Genomic DNA, 20,223 nt, shown 5'->3' with positions numbered 1-20,223 from the left:
TTAGAACCTGACTAGTCTCAAATTAGTGCATTCAAGTCCTCCTGGGAAGTTTGTATTTATGAGTTGGGAAGTCTTATAATTTTAGGTACATTAATGTCACTTGGTCTGAACAAGATGGCGATATTCCAATTCTACAATTAAAAAACAAGATTTTTAACTCTACTTTTAATTATGAATTTTAAAAAAATGTGCATCAGGTGTTTTTAATTATTCAAGGTTTTGTAAATTAACTCATTATATATTCTGTTGTATTTATGGTACAATATTATGGTATTTTAAAAAACATGCAACTTAGTTTTATTGTAAATTATATAAAAAATTATAATTTCATAATTCAACTTATTTACATTCAGCTGCAGATGCTGCTCTTGGCTTAAGGAATAGTTTACCCAAAAATACAATTTTCCTGAAAATTTACTCAGCATTAGGCCTATACATCACTTGCAGTGAATGGGTGCCATCAGAATGAGAGTCCAAACATCTGATAAAAACATCACAATAATCCACAAGTAATCCACACCACTCCAGTCCATCAATTAAATTATTGTGAAGCAAAAAGCTGTGTGTTTGCAAGAAACAAGTCCATCGTTAAGGCATTTAACTGTACATTTTAAACTCGCTTCTGCTCTAAATGTGAGTCCATAATCCATAATAACGCTTCCAGTGAAAAAGTCAATCCCTGTTGTCCTCTCACATCAAAATCCACCCATATGTTTGTTTAGAACTGTTTTGGACTGTTTTCACTTGTAAATGGAGCTTGATCTGTGCATATTTCTCTCCTGAGTCAGACTAGATTACTTATTCACTTGAGAAAGCAATATTATAGAGGACTCATATTTTAGCTGCAGAGGATCCATTGGTGAGCATGTGTTTTGATGTTAAATTTCTCCAAATCTGTTCTGATGAAGAAACAAACTCATCTACAGTTTGGATTCTGAGTTATATTGTTAAGCAAAATTTCAGTTTTGGGTGAACAACTCATTGAAGAAATTTTTCGCTTGTAATTACAACTTTGTGGTTGGGTTCATGAGCATTCAACTTGTAAATACAATCTTTCCGACATGACTTGAACACATCAAAATATACACTATGCAGAGCGTGCAATCTAATTAAGTCAGCCTTCAGCACTGGTTTCCTCATGGGAAAGCCTTGTTTTCCTACGTCATCCACCTGAGAGATGACGGTCTTTGATGGTTTTATTTATGACATGGAAAGTTTCTTCCTTTTGAAGGATCAGTAAATCAAGTGTGGGTGGGTTCCTGCGGCAGAGAGTCGACGGCGGTGTCCTGCGCGTGTCTATAATTCATAGTCCTACAGCTTGGGTTGCTGGGCTGCTCAGATGATTGTGTACAATAGCAGACAGCCCTCGACCCACCTCTTTCAAAACCCCTCACTGTCCACCCCAGCCCCCGGCGACCCCCGAGGGAAATCACAACTACTTCAAAGCGGCCTGAAGGAAAAGAGAAGAAATATTTCGTATTGTATAATTTTTAATTCCTTTTCATCACAGCATCCCAGCTTTCAGAGACCCCAGAAGAGTGGAGATTACTGACCTTCAGCTCCAACTTTCCTCTTCTCGTTGTTGAGAAACGTATATTATAATACCATGAATTTCTACTTCTATTGGTACCTGTAATGTAGTGAGTGAGTCCAGACTCTTTTCTAACAGTCATGTATTTTCTTGTTTTACAGCTCATTATAGACTACTCGCCTTGTTTTCATTCGGGACACGTATCAAAATTGTTTGTCAGAGTGCGTGAGTGAGCTTCATGCGGATTCACTGAGGACTGAGGAGACAATATACTGCATTTAGTGAAAGGGGCAAGGAGATGTCATGAGAGAAGAACATTACTCAGCCACATAAGAAGTAGGAACCTTCAAAGCAACGTGTGCTGCAAGAAGGATTGAGGAAGCGCAACACCGATCTGATAGGACCTGTGGGAGCAGTCAAGGTCCTTGTCACTCTGCTTATGAGACAGATTAACCATGAGTGACTGACAGGAAGTATGTCTTCATACAGCCTCTCAAAATGGATCTAACATCTAACGTGGTTATGCAACCAGTTATTGTTGAAAGTTATGTCGTTATTATGGTTGTGTAGCTTGGACTTAATTGCGCTTGCGTCCCTTTCTCATTACTTGTTTTGAATTAAACTAAATTGTTTATTATCCTGAGACTGTTTGGAATGAAATAACGGGGAGTTATAATATCATTCCTGTATCTCCTGTTCATTATTTCTTCATAAAGTGCTTTGTTAAAAACCATTTATATTGACATATCATGTCACATGGAAGATAGCATAGGCCTACATGAGCTGACTCCCGAGGTTTTAAGACTGGGCCTTCTGCAGTTTAAGTGCCATCTATTTGTAATGCAAAATGCATTCAGATAAAAACTTGGCTTGTTTATTTCCGCATTAAATCGAATCCTTGGAAGTAGCGCTAAAACATTTCCAAATGTTCCAATGTTAAATTAGTTCTCTCTGTCCAAGCTTAATGTGAATAGGCAACTGTAAGTAAGTGTAGGTTGATTTTCCTTTTGTAAACACTGTGGCCTTATCAAAAGAGTGCTGTTTAAGCATCCTGTTATATAAATATGAAATATTAATGTTTGTCCAAACAGTGGAAGATAGGGTGAGTGTTTGATAACCTTTTTATGCTAAATTTTGCAATTTAAATTGTCTAAGCATGTGATTTTGTCACAAGTATTAATGCATTAGTTTAAAAGTTTGCTTTAAAAAACAAACAAACAAACAATAATTATTGTTTTATCCAGCAAGGTCGGACACATTAATGTGATCAAATATGACAGTAAAGACATTCAATATGTTACAAAAGATTTCTATTTATTGAGTTATTTAAAAGTTCTTAAAAACCTACTTTTCATCAAAGAATCCGTATCACGATTTCCACAAAAATATTAGGCAGCACAACTGTTTTCAACACTGATAATAATAAGAAATGTTTCTTGGGTAAATCTTAAGGAAATCATCATATTACAATGATTTCAGAAGGATCATGTGGTATGAATACTGGAATAATGATGCTGAAAATTAAGCTTTGCATCAGAGGAATAAATTATTATTTTATTTTTTTTAAATATAGAAAACAGTTATTTAAAATTGTAATAATCTTACACCATATCATTGTTTTTACTGTTTTATATATATATATATATATATATATATAAATGTATTTATTTAAATAAATGCAGTCTTGGTGAGAGTTCATTCAAAAACCTAATCTTGTTGTAATTAAGATGTAATGTGTAAATTTGGCATAAACTGCAAATGTTTCAAAATATCCAAGAAACAAGACCAGTAGCCAAAGGCAAAACATTTATTGGAATAAGAAACATTATTTTGGGATCCGAGTCCGGTTTTCTGCTCAAATGAATGTTAATCAGGACAGCCTGATCTTAGATGTTATGCAGACACTCTCTTGGTGTTTATGGCGTGAGATGGGGACAGGAAGCCTAACAAGACCTTCCCTGCAATGGTCAAATGACTCAGAGTCTAGAAAAGGCTCTTCTTTTTCCTTCCTGCATGTCTTGAGCGGGGTGTCCTTGGTCCTTTTGTGGCCAGTCGTCAAGGGAGTTGTGTCTTTTGATGGTGAAAGAGAACACACACAATCTGATGCTGTCATCTGTAATTGGTTGCCCGCCCAGAGGACCCTCCTAGCTGCCTTTCTTCTTTATCTCTTCATTCTTATCAGTCTTTTTTTCCTGGAGTGTCAGCAGGGCACTAGATGTGTGTTCATACAATTGGAGGGCACTGCGGCAGTGATCAACCTTGGTCTTTGTATTGGCAGGAACATTATTTTCTACTGAAAGGTCTGAAGTAACCTTTGCACCCGAATAAGCTGTTAGATCAGGTGAGCTCTAAAAGAAAAATATAAGACAACAGTTGATCAAACAGTGTGACCAAATCAAAGATAAGCTGTTTTGTTTGGGATGGAGGAAGTGCAGAAGTGGGAGGTGTCAGTGAGGCAGTATGTACTTCATAAATCGGTCATGGCATCTGAGGCCAGACTGAACTGCTGAAAAATTCACTTTGCTTTTGATTTTTATAAAGTTTGTTCCTTTACCCATCATTTTAATGGCATGTAAGGTCAAAGTCCTCATTGTGAACTGTCCCTCTGTTAAAAGCAAGCACAGGCTGATTCGCTTTGATGGATTATAGTCATTTTAATAATGGAGCTAAATTTGGAGGTGGATAACGTCAACATGAGTCCCACACGTACAGTCTATTGTGGTCTCAACAAATATATAACACGATTATCTGTCCCTCATGTCACTTTTGTATTCTAGCCGTTATTTGACTCACTGATATTTATAAAGTTCAGACATTAAAGGCGATGTGTATTTTTGCACCACTAGCAATTGTTTTCAAACATATAAGGGGCTGTTAAATTAGTAAAATTTCATGGGCACAATCATTCTAGAGATGTATAAAGCACTGTTCACAGACGCAGAAGTCACTTTCAATCCAAGCAGCTCTATGTTGGTCAATTCAATAAATCAACATGAGCAACTTTAACCTGTTGAACAATTCCTGTTAACTACTGAAATGACTGTCCTTCATCAGTGAAAATTTGCAAACGGTTTTATGCAATCATAGAAACATATGGAAGCTTGTTTTTTTATTACACAACTTTTTATTACACAATTTGGACCTTTTTTCTCACAATTGTGAGTTGGTATCTTATAATTTAGAATTTATTTATTTTTGCAATTATTATGAAAAAAATGAATTTTAAGATATAATCTAACAATTCTGAGAGAAAAAAGTCAGAACTGTGAGATAGAAACTCAGAATTCTGACTTTTTTTCTCACAAATCCAAGTTTAAATCTCACATTTTTTAAAAATCTTTTTAAAAAGGTAATTGCAACTTATCTCACAATTCTGACTGAAAAAAAAAATTATATTTTGTGAGATACCTCCACAAAGAGATACATTATTTGCAGACACAGTTAATATATTCCACCAGTGAAAGTATCAAAAATAGGGGGATACCACAAAAAAAAAAAAAAAAAAAACTCCTTTAGGCTGATATTGTGCTCTCAAAACGGCTGCCCCCAATTTTATTAAGCTACTGACAAGTTTGGACTCTCTATCTCACATTTTTTCAAAAGTATGATTCATTTTTTCAATCTATAAAACTTTTTAAATGAAGAACAAATTGCTTCTGTGTGCCTTTAAATCCTTTTCTAAATGAATATCACCCCCATTACATTGTGACTAACTACATTTAGTATGATTGACAACAATTATTTCACTAACTAGATCTGTTAACCATGTATATGAGACAATATGCTAAGCACATTGGCCCAGACAAGAAAAAGAGCAGGCCAGAATGAAATGACGGAGAGTGACGAGAGCAGAAGACACGCGGAAATCAGGAAATCACCAGGGAAACAGAGGTGACAGGGACTGTGAGAGAGGGAAAGGCTGTTTCTGCCTTGTTGCTCCAGAGATTCATTGCTCTCCTCATCAATCATGGAGGGCTGATGAAATTGTTCCCTGCCCAGAGAGAGCCTCATGGCTCTCATGTGCAGAGTTGGCATAAATCCTGCTGGCAGGGAATAGAAGTGGATTATATTGTGCAAATTAATTGTTGCTTGAATTTGCCACTTTTTCTTCTTGCCCGCGGAGGTTTTGGAACATAAGCAGTATTGTCTTATTCTCAAAGCTGTTTTTGTTGTTGTTGTTGTTGTTGTTGTTGTTGTTGTTGTTGTTTGGGCTGGCACATCTCCTAGATTCCTACCTTCTCAAAGGGGTCATGTCAAGAATTTCAATTTGAAAGGGAAAAGGTTGAGGATCAGCCTTGGAGAGCAATTTCCAGATGTTAGTGTTCCAAACAGCAGGTCAAAATGGACAAATCTTCATTATTTCAACCAGAAGCCCATTCTGAACTCCCAGCAGGACGTACAAATCCACACCTTCAATTAATAAAAAACAAACACAACCTCCTATCATACCAGAACATCACACAATAATGTGAACATCTCATATTAATACCACACCACCACTGTATTAACATAACAAAAAATAAAGTAATACTGTGAAACTTTAATAAAAATTATTTAACATGGGACTCTTGCCATCAAGGTCATTGGTACTCCTGTGTCTCAGCCACCGTTGGGAAGGCCTTGCCAAAACTAATGAGAGGACCACCGGTCACAGAGAACAGAACTACTTATTGCTTCTTTATTTTCCTGCTCTGGTTCTGACAATTATTGTCCCTTGCCAGAACAAAAGGTGAATTTTTTTGCACTTATTTGCTTGCAGTTAGTTGTAGTTGTAGCTAGATGTGACATTTATTTAATTTTTAATTGGAATCATTTTTTTTTTATCTATTTTGATGTTTATTGCTTGGCTTTTTTTTAAAAAAAAACAGTCATTTTTAACATGAATGTGCAAGGCTTCATTTGCTTCCAGTTATTTTTCTCTTTACAAAACAGCTTGTTTGCTGCTTGATATTTCAAACTGGTAGACTATGTTTTAATGTAATTGTAAACACACTTCTTTGTTATACTATTAGCCTACTTCTGTGTAGCAAAAGGTGGAAAAAGGATTATAAAATAAAACATCTCATATATTATTTAGTTTGACCTTCTGAGTCTGACAATCGACATTTATAAAGGTTAAGCTCCTAAATGACAATTTGTTGTTAAAAAATGAAAAGAAATCATCCAACGCCTGCATATGCTAACTGTAGGTTACGTTTTCCTTTGAAGGCAGATTGATGCTTCAATGGTAAATCAGCAAAAAAAGGAACAAGGAAAGGGGGGGGGGGACCTTGCATATATTCACCATTTCATCGTGTTGAGAAATTGTAATGTGTTGAATGCAACTAATACTCAGGAGCAGTGCAATACTGCCCTCTAGAGCATCTTGCACAGAAAGTCATTTTGCAGTATTGGGCAGATGATCATGTTGTCATTGTCAAATCTTTAATTACATTTCTAAATTCAGTATGCGGGTAAGCATCTTGATCTCAGGGGAAAAAGGTTACTCGGTCTAAAGAAAATTGTTCAACGTGTCATCTTGGAACTTAAATACATAGTGAAGATGGTTGGGGATTAAGGGAAATCATAGAGTAGCCTATGAACATTGTAAATTTCGGTCCAATTTCGGGCAGACAGCGGCGATGCGTGCCAGCCGAACATCAAACCCGGACTGTTGAACACTCGTGTCCGAATGGTTTGTTTTTAGTGGATCAGTTCACAAAACCGATCTGACTCAGTTGCTCCATACGGTTCTCGAGTCAAAACTCAACTGACTTAAGCTGGTATAGTGATGCTGAGATTTGCATGACAGGAAAAAAGGTAAATTAATTTAATAACCTAACAGAATAATAAATGTGATTGTATAACACTTATCAACGCAATAAAACAGAGAAATGTAAAATTAATTGTCAGAACTTTTAATTAATTTTTGTATCGTTTAATGTACGCTCTAAATGCATTATATCTTTATCATATTATATATAGATTATATTTGGTTTCTAAATGACTTTGAGTTTATGAGCTGAAGTGAACAGGGACACATTCCAATAATCACTCAACTTTGACGGGAAACTTAAACAGCAAAAATGTGCTGCTCGTGATGGCGCAATAACGTCATGTCTGAAAAGAATCACTGTTATGTTTTTGAACCGAGCTGTTCGAAAGAACCGGTTCGCGAAAATGACTCGGACTACACACTTGTTGCATGTGTGAAACAGTTGCAGCAAACTCCTCCCATGGACCGCCCACAGCGGAGCATCATGAATCCTTGTCTCACCCGATGAATAGCTACTTGACAAACAGGGCTTGAGGGTTGAAGTTTTGTTTGTAAGAGTAGCCTATGGGTTGTTACGGTAGCGTTTGTCGAAGTTGCACTGAGCGTTTAAAGGTGTGAGAACGGACACGGAAATCACAATGTGCCCAAACTAACTCTCAGTTAGGACTGAGAAGAACAAGCTGGTAAGTGAAACATTTACTCAGTAGCCGCTCGACTTGTAGATCCTGGAGGTCCCTGAAGATAGGCTACTCCAGTCTGTAGAGAGGATAAATGAAACGTGTAGAACTTAATGACTTTTAATCTACTAATTTCTAACTTTGTAACTAATGAATATAATGTAGGAATACTGTTCTTAATGAATGTTATTAATGTAGTGTTACAGAGAAAAGCTCACTTTTATAGTTGCAGAACCCAGCTGTAGATGATTCCACGACATGACTGGAATGTTTCATTGGCTGCGCTTCAAAAAAAATAGTGAGCTACCTACCTAGACAGCGTTTTTGGGCATCAATTTATAGGTACCTTCGGGGAAACCGTTTTGGCATTTTACAAGTACTGGGTGGTTCATGCAAAATTAACATCATTTACTCACCCTTGTGCCATTCTGTGGAACAAGAAAGAAGATATTTTGAAAAATGTCTCATTGTCCATACAATGAATGTCAGTGGGGACCAGTTTTATTTTGGATGCCAAATACTTTGTGCATGTGCAAAAAATATCTTCTTCAAAATATCTTCTTTTATGTTCCACAGAAAAAATTCATACAGGTCTGGAATGATATGTGGAATTTTTACTTTTGGGTGACTTATTCCTTTCAATTATTTGGAAAGAACTGATTGTACTGAAGCATAAAAATACCATAATATGTTCGCCAATATTTAGGAAACATGCTGAGGTCACATACTTGTTTCTAAGAAAAACAATCACAGCTAGTTATTCTTTGAAATGTGCATTCCGTGTCAGAATGTCTGTTTTTGTTTTGATCTGTGTGATTCCACCCATTGCCAGTTTTCCAAATAGTATTTTGACACCCTGGGTTGCCAGTTCACTGAAAACACAATGTATTGCAGCCATGGAAGCCAGCAAACAGACTGATTCAGAGATCTAAGATTCTACCCAACCTAAAAATCCTCAGCAGCCATATAAAAAGCTGTATGACCAAAGGCGTATTAAAACAACTTACATCAATTTTCAGTGTAAGGCTCATTGCCTTGCCTTGTCAGTTGTGCTCATTCCTGTTGCGTGTCCTTAATCTGGCAACCCACGTGAGCTTTGAGTCTGGACTTAACTGTTCTCATAGAATTAGAATGATTATTTAAACTTTGTTTATTGTAATTTGCGTAAATGGGTCTTTTAGAACGAGACTTTAGAACGATAAGTATATTAGCATACACATGCTTTAAATGCACCAGATCTTTAAAGCTTGTTCTCAGTGTAAAATGGCCTTCCAAAAGTTGATGTCGACTTTGAGAGTCCACTTAATGTACATAAGCCAGGTCAGCAGTTGAACGTGGATGATAAATGAGACTGTTTACTCTCCTCGGGTCATGCTTTGACATGCTGCAGCCTTAATTACATTACCTAGCTGGACTGAGTACTTGCTTATATCTGTTATTTGAAGTTCACCAGTCAACCATCTCACCAGACAACCCAAGACCTAATTCACCAAAGCAATTGGTGAATAAATTAATATACCAGAACTGAAAGAATGAGATTATATTTGAGGAGCCGGGCAGAAACGTGATGTCTTAGTTAGTGTGATTTATGACCAGAGGCGCCCCATAAGCTCAATTCATGCAAAATATGCATAGAGTGAATCAACTGCAGTGGGAGACTGACTTGTTTTTGGCCTCCTTATTAGCAGATGGTGAGTATGGATGCATAAAATTTTCATTCATGATTGCTGCGAATGTTAGACTGTGAATGAGCTCATTTTCTTGCAGGAAATGGAACAGATTCGGGGCGCCATCTGATATTGCCATCTTTTTGCTGGGCGGATAAAATGCCAATTTATCCCATCATAGGCTTTACAAAGGCAGCCTATAATTGGAGACATTGTTTGGCAACGTAGTTGTCGTTGCTACAGTGTTTTTGTGAGTGTGGGAACTGACTGAACCTATTATTAGGCAGATGGGATAAATATGTAAGTTTACAGTTGGTATCAGATGTGTGTGGGATCAAGTTGTGATGCCGTCATGAGTGCAGCTTGTGAACGAGACAGCTTGCGTCAGAATTTTAGGAAGCATTTGTGCAAAGGAAGCTAAGATGAGGGCTGTTTGAAGGTGTCAGCATCTGATACAGGCATCTGGTTAACTGCATCCTAACTGCCTTTTTGCGATTATCAGATACTTCTGTGTGCGAGCTCAGCGCAGCCATAGGTTCACCAGGAAGTCTCATGTCAGGCTGCACATGAAAGGAAGTATACTTATTTGTATCGTAGACGTTCTGTGTGGCTTTCATTATGACACAGGCATCGATAAAAATGAGTCACCACAGCTGAACCATGTAAATAACTGCATTTTGCGGTTGTTTCATGCATTCTTTACGTCACCCTTTCGGTGTACCTTGTGGGAGGTTTTGCCTGTGATGTGACTTTTCATCTCTGACATTTGTTCTAGCACGTGCCTGTCCTCATTTCAACTAAGCCATGGGGTCATTCCGAAAGCCCAGGCCCCGTTTCATGAGCTCGCCTGTACTGTCCGACCTCGCCCGTTTTCATGCCAGCTCGCCAACACTGCAGCTCTCCAACGCCAGTGTTTGGAACAGGTGGGTGGTTCCCTTTCCCAAAGATGAGAGAGAAAAGGCATTGTTTCATTAATTGCCATGAGATTTGAGGGGTTTTTATAGACACAGCAGAGATTTTTTAAAGGGAAAGTTCATTCAAAGATGACAAATCTTTCATTATTTAATCATAAAATTTGAAAAATAATTATTACATTTTCCAAAGTCAGTTTTGTTTATACTTACAATACTGTGCAAAGGTCTTAGGCCATTAGTATTTCCACCAACAATAAATGGTTTTAAGCCTGTTATGTTTATATCTTTTGCTGTAGTGTGTCAGTAGGAAATATCAGGTTACATTTCCAAACGTCATTGGAAGTTTTGCCATTAATTTTAATAATCCAGTCTAGGTTTTTGTATGTTTCTTCAAGGAGTCTGACAACAGCCAGTGCTCCACACAGATAATTTGGGGATTTCACACATGACATCCAGTCTTTGTGGGATTACATGTCATAAAAAAAATTACGTGAAAAAAGTTCAGGCAGACTGGTAAAACTGTTGAACTGTGGCAATGTCTCCAATTTGCTTGAAGAAACCGTCCTACAAACCATTACAGTACTGTTAAAGGTTTTAGGCACCTGTGTGGTCCACATGGCTGATACAGTGAGGATGCTTTCAAAAATAAATGTCATAAATAGATTTTTTTTATCAATTAACTTCAGTCATTAACTCAATCAAATCAACATTTGGTGTGACCACCTTTGTGTTTAAAACCTTGAACAGCTTTTGTCCTAGGCACAGTTGTTGAATTATTTTTCATGTACTCTTTGCAGTTTGTAGGTCATTTGAAGAAAAGTGTCTTGGAGACGTTGTATCCACACGTTCCAGTAAGTCCGGATATTTAGTCTGTAAATGTACAATATGTTTTTTCTGTTTCTTCAAGTAATCTCAGATGGACTGAATGATGTAATTCATAAATATTAATGCTTTTGGGGAGTTGCAACATTGAACTAACTTTATCTTATCATAAAAAGGTCAAATTAAAATATTTTAAGAGACTCACTGACAAGTTTCCTTTTTTGTACTTTGATTTGGTGGACAAAAGTTTCTAAAATAGTAATAAATAGTGTAGCCATTTTGTAATAATAATATAAAAAAACTAAAAAAAGATTATTATGCCAAACTAGATTTTTTTTATTACTATTATATTCTTTAATGAGAACTTTATTTTTGTCTTTTCTTTTTCATTATGATATCAGGACAGTAGTTGGTATTTTTTGACTAAATGCCTCAAAAAAAAAAAAAAAACATCAAAATGAGTTTTAATTCAGACATTAAAAACATTCTAACGTATAGAGGTGACTGTAGAAGTCATTGTAGAAATGCATGAAATGTATGAAATGTAAGTTTATTTGTATGTTTGTTTGTTTTTTAATAAATTCAAAGTCAAGAGTGATGTTAACAGTTACTGTATCTCTGACTCAAAAGTGAAACCTTGCTTTTTTACAAATGATTTCACACTTTGCATGTTGCCATATTTAGTCTTCAGGGAAAACCCCCTTAGAGACGCACATTTTTAAGCATTAGAGAAGAAAGCAGACAGCAGTGTTTGCCTTTAGTACTTCCTTATGGAAATGGGACCTCTGCTACCCCTCTCTCAGGAAGTGTAGAGCAGGATGTTAGTCAAAAGTGGTTGTTTGGTTGACGGGCAATGAAAGTTTGCTGGCAAATGGACAAAAATGCTGACTGTAGAAATTAAAACAGAGAATTTCCCTGATGCGGGTGATATTGCTGGATTTTGACATGTTTTTGCAAACTCAAAATGCATATAAAGGGATGTTTTGCATAGAATTTTCTGAGCTTGCAAATCAGCGGTCAGGCCACTTGAATGAGGACTAGTTTCCTGATTTCTCCACAAACTGAGTCTTTTCTGTTTTACAGTGTTCAAACGGCTGTAATTAAAGTCTTCCAAGGTGGTGGGCTACAAGCCAATGAGCTCTATACCCTGAATGAAAGCATAAGGTAAGAAAGTAATAAAGAGATCCACAGCCATGTGCTCGATTCACTTCCTATACACTGATCTCAATTCAAGATTAAAGATTTTTGATTCAGGCCAGTAGGCGATGACCCACAATACACTTAACAACCACATAGCAACACATAGCAAGCAAATGTCAACCACTCACAACACCCTAGCTTTGTGGTCGTGAGTTTTGTAGAGGCAGGCAACAAGACTTTTACTTTTTTCTTTCTTTTTTTAATGGAAAAAATAAAAAGTTCTTGTTAATGAGGGTGTGTGTGACTAACTGAGCTTTTAACTGTTTTGTCAGGTGGCTTTTGAGGACTGAACTGGGATCATTTATCACTGAGTACTTTCAGGTAAAATGTATTTTCAATCCTGAAGACATAATGAAGAGAATTACAAAAAAATGTTGAATTTGTTATGAAATTATCCTAATTAGAAACTAAAAACATACCAAGTAAGTTCAGAAAACTTTGTTTTTCTATATTCTATATTTATAGAAATGCGATGCTATTAATTTTATAAAAGCACAAACATAAATTATTATGTTATAATATGTATTATTTGAGCTGTAAATGTTTAAATAATCGTTTTTACAGTCGTTTTATGGCAAAATGTTACTAAGCATTTTTTTCACAGTATATCATGTTAACTCTCACATTGTTCATATCCTGTGGCTAAACAATTAAAAAAAAAATTACATATAAAAATACACCCAAAAATAAACCCCACACTAAAAGAAAAAATATAAAAAAAAGGAAATTCACAATTGTAAATTCTTTTTTGTGTTAATCAGCATTAAGCCACACATGCTGTCAAGTGAGCTTAACTTGTAATTGTCCTGGAATATTCCTTTAAGAACTTGCATCACTCATTTCATCCAGGATCAGCTCTTGAATAAGGGTCTGATGTATATTTTGGAGAAGATTCAGCTTCATAACGGTGAGTGCTGAACCCGTTTTATAGGTCTTATTGGTGCATTTCATGGCCTGCGTGAGCTCTAATAAGGTTTTATACAGATGTAATTCAATCGCTCCTTGCATTCTTGTCTCATTTCTCATGCCCAGATGAAAGTCGTCTTCAAGCGCTGTCTGAGATGTGGGTGAGGTTTTTCACAGACATCCTGCCAACTCTTCAAGCTATTTTCTACCCCGTGCAGGTATTAAAATGATCTCACCTTCCATTCAAAGTAGTGGGTTGGCGTCGAGATACTGACACTATGGTGATTGGTGTTTTTTGGCTGGTTTAGGGTCAGGAGTTGACTGTGAGGCAAATGGCTCTGCTAGGCTTCAGGAACATGGTTCTGTTGAAGCTTCCTGTGGAGGACATGTTTCAGGGCTCCTCATATCCTCCGCCAATCACACAGATGCTGCTGATCCTGCAGGTGAGCTCTCACTCAGTCATTTGTGCTCTAATAATGTCCGATTTTATGACGCATCATGAACATTTCCACCACATCTGTAATTTTGTGATGGAAATTACATTTTAAACATTTTTCATCCTGATAGTTGTATAACTAGCATTTTATTTGTCAAAAATGCTCAAATTAATTTGGTGGTTTGAACAGAAAATATTATTTATTATATAATTACAAATATATAGTATTTATAAATATATATATATATATATATATATATATATATATATATATATATATATATATATGTATGTATATTATATATATACTATATATATATATATATACATATATATATGTATATATGTATCATTTTCAGCAAAAAATAGATAAAAAGTGAACACATCCAGCAGGCAAAAGCTTTTTTTGTGTTATAAATATTTTTCATACTATAAATATTGAATATAAATATTGTTTGTGTTTATTATATCTCTGTTCACATCCTGAAAATTCTAAAAATGTAATAATATTTTTATGGATATTTTCACATTTTTAAATTGAAAATCTAGTCAGGATAAATTATGAAAATTGTATATCAGAAAGTTTATATACAAAAAGATACATAGGCCTGACCTTCATATATGTCTTGTATTGTATTGTTAACTAAAAGTAAAACTAAATGATACTATAATAACAAATATAAATAATAAATGAAAAATCTAACTTGAAAATGACAAATTTTGCCTTTTGCAAATAATTGATATAAAATAACTTGAAGTTGAAGTACTAAACTAACTAAAACTAAAATAAAAATAAAGCTAAATAGAAATATGACAAGCTTGTAACAAAAATACTAAAATCAAAATGAAAACTGAAAATATAAAAATAAAAGCAAAATTCAAAATCTAAAAAATACAATAATAGTGTATAAATTATACTAAAATAACACAAGAAAAAAAAGTTTAAATCGATTTTAATACAAATCAACTACTGAGAAATAAATGTTACCCATACATATGCAAAAGGTTGTTAACGCACAGGTGAGAATATGAAGCAGAGATATGAAAATAAATGAACATTTGGAGAGCATTCCCTGAGTGCTGGTGTGGGAACATATATACGGATCTGCTTTGTGCTGCTGTAATCTCAGAGGAGATTTGAAGAGCCTCCATGAAACCAAGCACCTTGACCCAGCATTCATTTTTCAAATTTGGCTCCTCCATACAAAAGAAATTTGTCAGCTTTGTTCCAGAACAAGGCTTACCACAACAATAAAACATCATCATTCAGGGCATAATGGTGATGAAGCACACTGATGCGTCATCCGTTCCTCATTTACTCCCACTTGTCAGCTGTCTTGGGATTGAACCCAGATATTTAACTATTCATCTACCAGCAGTGAATGCCACCTCTTTGTTTTGAATCCTTATTTTCATGATGTTCTTTTTTTTTTGGGCAGGGCATTCATGAGCCTAATGGTCCTACGCAGGAGTATTTCCTACTCGAGAGGCTAGTGGACATGGTTATATCTCCCTACCTGAGTAACTACCTCAACATGAACATTAGTGATTCCTCTTCAGGTGGTCAATCATTTTATGCTTTTCCTTGTTTTTGGTTTGTGGTTCAATGACATGATGCTCTTTCTTTGTCTGGGTCAATTCATATATTTAAAAAATGCATAAACAATTCAATTCATACATACAATAACTCAAATACACCTAAAATGTTTTAAATTCCTGAATTAAATTTTATTTTGATATTTTTTTAAGGGGGGACTATCTGTCAGGTTAGTATAACTTCCCAAATATTGTAAAGAAAAGAAATATCATAAAGGAAAAAGCCTCATTAAAAGAATGATTTATTTAGTAGCTTGGCTTAACCTTCTAATATTATTTAATAGAAAAATATATATATTTTTAAAAACCAGCTTTACTATAATTAATGTTATTTATTAGTAATTTTGTCCACCAAATTAAAATCATATGGTTTAACCAACATGAAGAAAAAAGTGTTAAGAGCAATAACATCAAACTAGATAGTAAAGTTTGTGTTCAAACTTTAAGTTTAATTTGAACCTTTTTATAACAAGACAAAGTTAGTCTCATGTTGCTGTCATGTGGTGCAAACCCCCCCCCCAAAAAAAAAAATATTCAATTATATTTATTTAAAAAAATCATCAAGAAAAAAAAAAAAACAACAAATAATCTAAAAAACCAAAAAAAAAAACAATTAAATAAAAACAATAAAAAAAAAAATCCACCAAATAGTCATGATGGTTTAACCAACATGTAGAAATTTTTTTAACCCCCTTAACTGTCACTCACATTTTTGAACTAGACTTGAAAGTGCACTTTCCAAACTAAAATTTTTTATAACCATGATTTTGATGTACCATTTCGTGGGGTAATGCAATGTCTGATTTTAAAATGGTTTTTAAAGGAGGAATTTTGAGATTTTTTAAGTTTTCAGTTGATATATAATTTCTGATATATTCTAAAGTGTGACAGAGGAAAAAGGCAACGAAGAAGACTTTTTTTTTTTTTTTTTTGACAAGGTCAGAACTCCTGTTATGATGTAGATTTTTGAGGGTGCACTCTTGTCATAAATTAATCTATTACTTTTCCTACAAATTTTTAACAAAAACACATTGGTAAATATCTATTTAGGAGTCTTAGGCCTTCCAACGATATATAGTTTGTCATGATTAGATACATCAAGAAGTCATTTAAAATACCAGATAATCTGACCATTTTATAGCAAAATTAGTTAATGTTGTAAAGTGTCACATCAAGAAGTCATTTAAAATACCAGATAATCTGACCATTTTATAGCAAAATTAGTTAATGTTGTAAAGTGTCATGTGGGGCAACTCCCCATAAACTTTAGAATTCATAATATTTAAAAAGATGTCTTTGTACCTTGAAAAATATATTATAAATAATAAAAAAATTAGTCATATGATAAAAAAAAATAAATAAAATTATAGATTACACCACATGTTAAGAGTCAATAAATATGAAAAAAGTGTTTCTTGAAAATAGTCTAAATTCTTAACAAATATGAAAAAAGTGTTTCTTGAAAATAGTTTAAAGGTTTATCAAACTCATGTGAAACCAACAGATATTCATATGTCAGTGACCCTTGTCTAACTTCTGCATGTTGTAGTCAGCATTAAATCTAACCAGCATCATAATCGCTTCCTCCGCAGAGGATCGTCTGGAAGGCTTGAGATTGGTCAACGCTCCACACCTCAGTCAACCTGAGATTATGGTGACACATTTCGCCCACGAGTCTTTCCTGGCACCTCTTATCGAACACGAGGGTGAAGCCTATTTGGAAAGGACTGGTGGTGTCCGACGCCACACAGTCGCCAATGTGCATTCGGACATCCAGCTCTTGTCCATGAAAAACAGGATGTGTTCAGAAAAAGTGGAGGTCAGTGGGGCAGCCAGGATGACCAAGACAGAGAGCAAAAGGACACCTAAGACTTTCTGCAGTGAACCAGTCTTTTTTGACTCCCAGCCAGGTGGTGTGGAAATCCTTCGAGGGCAAAGCACTGCAGAGATGAAGTGTGGCCTAACTAGTTAAAAAAGGCCTCTCTCTCACACTCTCGAAGCGCCCACTGAGATCTTGTAAAGTTACATTAACTGAGACAAGCTATACAATATGGACTCTGCTGCTGTGGAAATGTGAGCTGTTTTGTGTGCTAAATCCTGTCAGTTTAGCCTGTTTTTAAGAGCTTGGAGTATGGTTGAAGAAGTTTTACTTCAGCTCATTCTTGTAAAGCAAGCAAAAAGTCACACTTCTTTCTGTAGTGGAGGTGGTAAAGCGGTGTGAAAATATGCAGGTGAGATAGCGGTTTACAAAGGTACAGCAGAAACCATACTGAGACACATTTGATCACAAACTAATGTTTTTACCTTCTACTTCTTAAGCGATCTTACCGTTTCATTTCTTTGTAATGGAAACTAAACATGCTGACGTGAAGAAAATAGGATTTTTAGTCCTTTTATGAATATTTTGTTTGATGGAATTGTAATATTTAAAAATAATTTTTAAATTAAATAATTTTTAAACTTAAAATAATTTAAAAATTACATTTAAAATAATTAAAAAGAAGATTAATTCAATGTGTGTGTGTGTGTGTGTGTACCTACCATATTTTGGGGACAAATTTGTACCCATAAGTGAGCAAAACCTTACAAAAAATTGCCACAAACCTCCATTTGGAGACGTCCTCATTTGTAAAACTGGTATAAAAGTAAAGTGAACAAAGTTTTTTTGAAATTGTAAAAATGCAGAAAGTTTTCTTTGAGGGGTAGGGTTAGGTTAAAAAGTGTATAACTATTTATATAATACTTTTGAAGTAATGAATTTAATGAAGAAAGTGGTTTTGAAATTATTTTTTGCATTTGATTGTTCATTTCCGCCGTATAACACAGGACTGTACGTCAAAGGTTTGAGTAGATGTCTTTTGAGGTTCACATGAACATTTCTTTGTGGCTCTGGCACACAGTTTAGATTTCCTTTAGCAGATTAGCTGTTAAGGAGCTTTAGATGCTGTTTTCAAAATCAACATCACCTCAGAAAACCTTTGTGGCAGTGTTTCAGCATGTGAGCTGACAAAGAGCTTTATTTCGAGTGTACTAATCAAGGACTTTTGACCTTGGTGAATGTAAGAGCAGATGGTTATGTGTTTATCAAACGTTTTGTTTGCTTTTTTGGATTTTATTTTATTACTTTAGCTTGGTTGTATTTGGAATGTGAAAATTTTAAAACTTGTGCTAAACTTTTGTGAAAATAATGTCACAATTTAAAAAAAATAAAAATCTTTATGGTAAAAAAATAGGCTGTTGAAAAAAATATATATTTATGTAAATATCAGCTACTATTTTTTTTTCTAGTAGATCTGGCAGAAGGAGCCAGACCTATTTAGGAAGTTCCTCTCCTGGCTGCCACTGGAAGGAAGTTCACTCTAATCTAATTTCAGGTGATAAGTTCAGTAAGGCTTTCCTATAAAGAAGAGGAAAATTGTGCAGCCGAAGTAAGAAGAAAAAATGTACTGGTCTTTGATGCCATCTTCTGGAAGTTTTACTTGATTGCAACTCATAGTCAATAAACATCAGTTTCTGTCTCTTACTTTTATGTTTTAAGAGTTAAATAGTAGAGTAAGAGTACATTTTGCCATTCTTAAATTGCCTTTTGTCTATAATTATTATTATTTGTTTTAATCATTAAAATAAAACAGCCCATTCCCATTAGGTTTAGTGGCATTCTTTATCTTCATGTCACTACAATCACCATATCTATCTATCTACAATATATATATATATATATATATATATATATATATATATATATATATATATATATATATATATATATATATATATATATATATATATTACACATATACACACACACACACGCACACACAAACTGCCGGTCAAAAGTTTGGGATCAGAAAGATTTTTAATGTTTTTTACAGGAGTTTCTTCTGCTTATCAAGGCTGCATTTATTTGATCAAAAATACAGGAAAAAGTTTAATTTTGTGAAATATTTATTATGATGTAAAATAATGTTTTTCTATTTTAATATACATTAAAATCTAATTTATCCCTGTGATGCAAAGCTGAATTTTCAGCATCATTACTCCAGTCTTCAGTTACACATGATCCTTCAGAAATCATTCTAATATGCTGATTTATTAATCTGTGCTGGAAACTGTTGTGCTGCTTAATATTTATTTGGAACCTGTGATACCTTTTTTCAGGATTCTTTGATGAATTAAAAGATAAAAAGAAGTGCATTTATTTAAAATATAAATATTTTCTAACAATATACACTACAGTTCAAAAGTTTGGGATTAGTACATTTTTATTCTTTATTTTTTATTTTTTTGAAGAAATTAAAACTTTTATTCAACAAGCATGTGTTAAATTGCTAAGAAGTGATAACAAAAAAAAAATATTAAGAAAAGATTTATATTTTGAATAAATGCTGTTCTTTTAAACTTTTTATTCATCAAAGAATCCTGAAAGAAGTATTGCAGTTTCCAAAAAAAATATTTGGCAGCACAACTGTTGCCAACATTGATAAATTAATAAATCAGCATATTAGAATGATTTCTGAAGGATCATGTGACACTTTATACTGGAGTAATGGCTGATGGAAAATCAGCATTGCATCACAGAAATAAATTATATTTTAAAGGATATTAAAATAGAAACCATTATTTTATATTGTAATAACATTTTGCAAGATTACTAGGGTTTTTTTTCTGTATTTTTGATCAAATAAATGCAGCCTTGATGAGCATAAGAGACTTCTTTAA

General features: G+C 34.4%; 1 protein-coding gene across 1 annotated transcript; it reads left to right on the top strand.

The window, feature by feature from the left end:
* Window positions 1-7,699: 7,699 nt before the first annotated feature.
* On the top strand, window positions 7,700-19,149 carry LOC109078199 (proline-rich protein 5-like). Its single transcript, XM_019093499.2, has 9 exons — window positions 7,700-7,969; window positions 10,406-10,553; window positions 12,450-12,530; window positions 12,839-12,887; window positions 13,416-13,473; window positions 13,599-13,690; window positions 13,781-13,915; window positions 15,348-15,468; window positions 17,097-19,149. Exons 2-9 carry the CDS (start codon window positions 10,435-10,437, stop codon window positions 17,474-17,476), a joined length of 1,035 nt encoding a protein of 344 aa, XP_018949044.1. The 5' UTR covers window positions 7,700-7,969; window positions 10,406-10,434; the 3' UTR covers window positions 17,477-19,149.
* Window positions 19,150-20,223: the final 1,074 nt, after the last annotated feature.

This window comes from Cyprinus carpio, chromosome A25 (genome assembly GCF_018340385.1).
Source record: "Cyprinus carpio isolate SPL01 chromosome A25, ASM1834038v1, whole genome shotgun sequence".
Lineage (NCBI taxonomy): Eukaryota > Metazoa > Chordata > Actinopteri > Cypriniformes > Cyprinidae > Cyprinus > Cyprinus carpio.
Note: the sequence above shows the minus strand (reverse complement) of the source record. Positions and strands in the feature narration are given on the sequence as shown.